Source organism: Felis catus, chromosome A2 (assembly GCF_018350175.1).
Source record: "Felis catus isolate Fca126 chromosome A2, F.catus_Fca126_mat1.0, whole genome shotgun sequence".
In the NCBI taxonomy this organism is placed as follows: domain Eukaryota; kingdom Metazoa; phylum Chordata; class Mammalia; order Carnivora; family Felidae; genus Felis; species Felis catus.
Window position 1 is genome coordinate 157,746,128 of NC_058369.1, and position 2,925 is coordinate 157,749,052.

A 2,925-nucleotide genomic window follows, 5' to 3' on the forward strand; every position below is an offset into this window, starting at 1 on the left:
TAAGTGTTTAGGAACACCTGCTGAGTGAAAGATTTTTTTTTAGCATGCTTTTTGCTTTTTCCACCTTTTCTTTCTCTCTGTCTTGTAATTTTGAATTTTTGTTATTTTTCACCCCAGCTCCATGAGCCCTGCATATACAATATATAAAATGTAATATGTAATATAATAGTGTCTCAGGCTCTGGTGATCTAATGAGAGACCCAGGAAGCATATTGTCTTCTTTGTAGTCACCTTATCCAGCAGCCCAATAGCTGTTTTAAACTTCTTTTTATATCCAAGCCCTTAGGATTGAGCGATTATATTAGTATATTCCATCTCCCAAAACTTGCCTTGACTCTGTAAGAGCTGAGTTCCGGGTGTAACTTTCTGCCTTCACACTTGGAGCATACATGTTTCTGATTCATTTCTGGCATTGTGGGAATGACCTCATTTTAAACTCTGGATATCTATTTGGGGGTTGTATTTTATATTTTGATTTCTCATCTTCATGTGTTTGAAGTAGAGGAAGGCTGAGGAACCCCTCTTGAGCACCGGTCTTTCTTCTTAACTAAATATACAACCAATAGTGTAAATGCAATGATAACATTGTTAGTGTCAGTTATTATTGTTAATAGTATTTCTGGGAGAAAATAGAAATTAGTGGAAGTGGAGGTAAATGGAAGAGAATCTGACTCTATCTCCTTATTAGCTGTAGCTGATTATTGCTTACAGTGAATTTCAAGAAATGACATTTCTTCTATTTGTTAAACAGTAGCCAGAGACTCCAATTTTTATGTGAAGCCTACTAATTTTTAATATCGGTAAATAACTAAATGTGTTAAATGTCTCCAAAAGCCAAATGGACAGGTCAACACCACAGACTTTGGACTGGATTGAATCCATGAATTACTGATTTGTGGCCCCTGCATAAATTCTCACTCTGTATGAACAGATCATTCCTTTCTCCTTTTCTACCCCTCAGCTCCAAAACTCCTATCCTACGCGTGGCATTGTGTCTGTGTGTCAAAAGAACATGGGAAGCAATCAGACATGGATCACAGAAGTCATCCTGCTGGGATTCCAGGTTGACCCCAAACTTGAACTTTTCCTCTTTGGGTTCTTCTTGCTATTCTATAGCCTCACGCTGATGGGAAATGGGATGGTCCTGGGGCTCATCTGCTGGGATTCTACACTGCACACCCCCATGTACTTCTTCCTCTCAAACCTGGCCATTGTTGACATGTCCTATGCCTCAAGCATTGTCCCCAAGATGCTGGCAAATCTTACAATGCAGAAGAAAACCATCTCCTTTGCTCCATGCCTACTTCAGACTTTTTTGTATTTGGCACTTGCTGTAACAGAGTGTACGAGTTTGGTGGTAATGTCCTATGATAGGTATGTGGCCATCTGTCACCCCCTACATTACGCTGTCATCATGAGCTGGAGAGTGTGCACTATCCTGGCTGCCACTTGCTGGATATTCAGCTTCCTCTTGGCTCTGGTCCATATTACTCTCATCCTGAGGTTGCCCTTTTGTGGGCCACAAACAATCGACCACTTTTTCTGTCAAATCATGTCCGTATTCAGATTGGCCTGTGCTGACACTACACTCAACCAAACTGTTCTCTTTGTGGGCTCTGTGTTTGTTTTAGTCGGGCCCCTCTGCCTGGTGCTGGTGTCCTACACGTGCATCCTGTTCGCCATCCTGAGGATCCAGTCCTCGGAGAGCCAAAGAAAGGCCTTCTCCACCTGCTCCTCCCACCTCTGCGTGGTGGGGCTCTTCTTTGGAAGTGCCATTGTCATGTACATGGCCCCCAAATCCCGCCATTCTCAAGAACAAAGAAAGATACTATCATTGTTTTACAGCCTTTTCAACCCTATGCTAAACCCACTGATCTACAGCCTGAGGAATGCTGAGGTGAAGGGTGCCCTGAGGAGATTTCAGAGGAAGAAGACATCAGTGTGAGAGAGGGTTTGGAGTATTCCAAGCCTGTGAGTTTTCCTCATGGTTCTGGGTCCTTGAATGCCCTTCTGAGTCCCTTAATTTAACAAACTCAGTAGTCTTTATCTTTGGATTTCTTACAAAATGAGAATATAAATACTCTAACCATTTAAGCCATTAATACAAAACCTGAGATAAACATTATGAAACAGAAAATTGTAGTCTAATCCTATTCATGAACAGAGATGCAAATATCTTAAAGAAAATTAGTAAAATAAGTCCACAAAATAATATTACATTTTGATAAAGTTTTTATCTTCCAAATGCAAGAATTGCCTAACATTAAAACAATGAAAATAATTCACCACATTAAAAAGATATGTGTCAGTAGATCCAAGAAAGTGTTTGACAAAATTCAACATCAATTCATGATAAAAGTCTTTAAACCTAGTATAAAAGTAAGTATTCCTAAGAGGATCTACCAAAAAACAAAAGAACACATATAATAGATATCATTCTTACTGCTGAAATGCTAGCACCTTTCCCTGTAAGATAAAAAATAAGATAAAGATGTAGACTATCACCACTTGTTTTCCGTGCTTTAACCTTTTTACTAGAGACCCTAACTGGCACAGTTAGACAAAAAGGAGAAATACATGTGCACACACACACACTTGCAAAGGAATAAACAGACTGTGATTGTATACAAATGACATGATTATAGATGTAGGAAATCCAAAGAAATCTTTTGATATATTATTAAAATTATAAGAAACTTTAGCAAAGAAGCTTGATACAAAATCAATACAACGATCAATTACATTAAAAAAAATTTTTAATGTTTATTTCTGAGACAGAGCATGAGTGGGGGAGGGGCAGAGAGAGAGGGAGACACAGAATCCGAAGCAGGCTCCAGGCTCTGAGCTGTCAGCACAGAGCCCGACACGGGGCTCAAACTCACAGACCATGAGATCATGACCTGAGCCACCCAGGCGCCCCTCAAT

General features: G+C 39.8%; 1 protein-coding gene across 1 annotated transcript; it reads left to right on the forward strand.

The window, feature by feature from the left end:
• The first annotated feature begins 871 nt into the window (after positions 1-871).
• On the forward strand, positions 872-2,036 carry LOC101084019 (olfactory receptor 2A12). The gene has a single exon (XM_003983185.2). The coding sequence runs from the start codon at positions 1,013-1,015 to the stop codon at positions 1,943-1,945; it is 933 nt and encodes a 310-aa protein (XP_003983234.1). The 5' UTR covers positions 872-1,012; the 3' UTR covers positions 1,946-2,036.
• Positions 2,037-2,925: the final 889 nt, after the last annotated feature.

Bases quoted from the DNA above. Each gene is read 5' to 3' on its own strand.
- LOC101084019 (XM_003983185.2), top strand. From the start codon at position 1,013: ATGGGAAGCAATCAGACATGGATCACAGAAGTCATCCTGCTGGGATTC.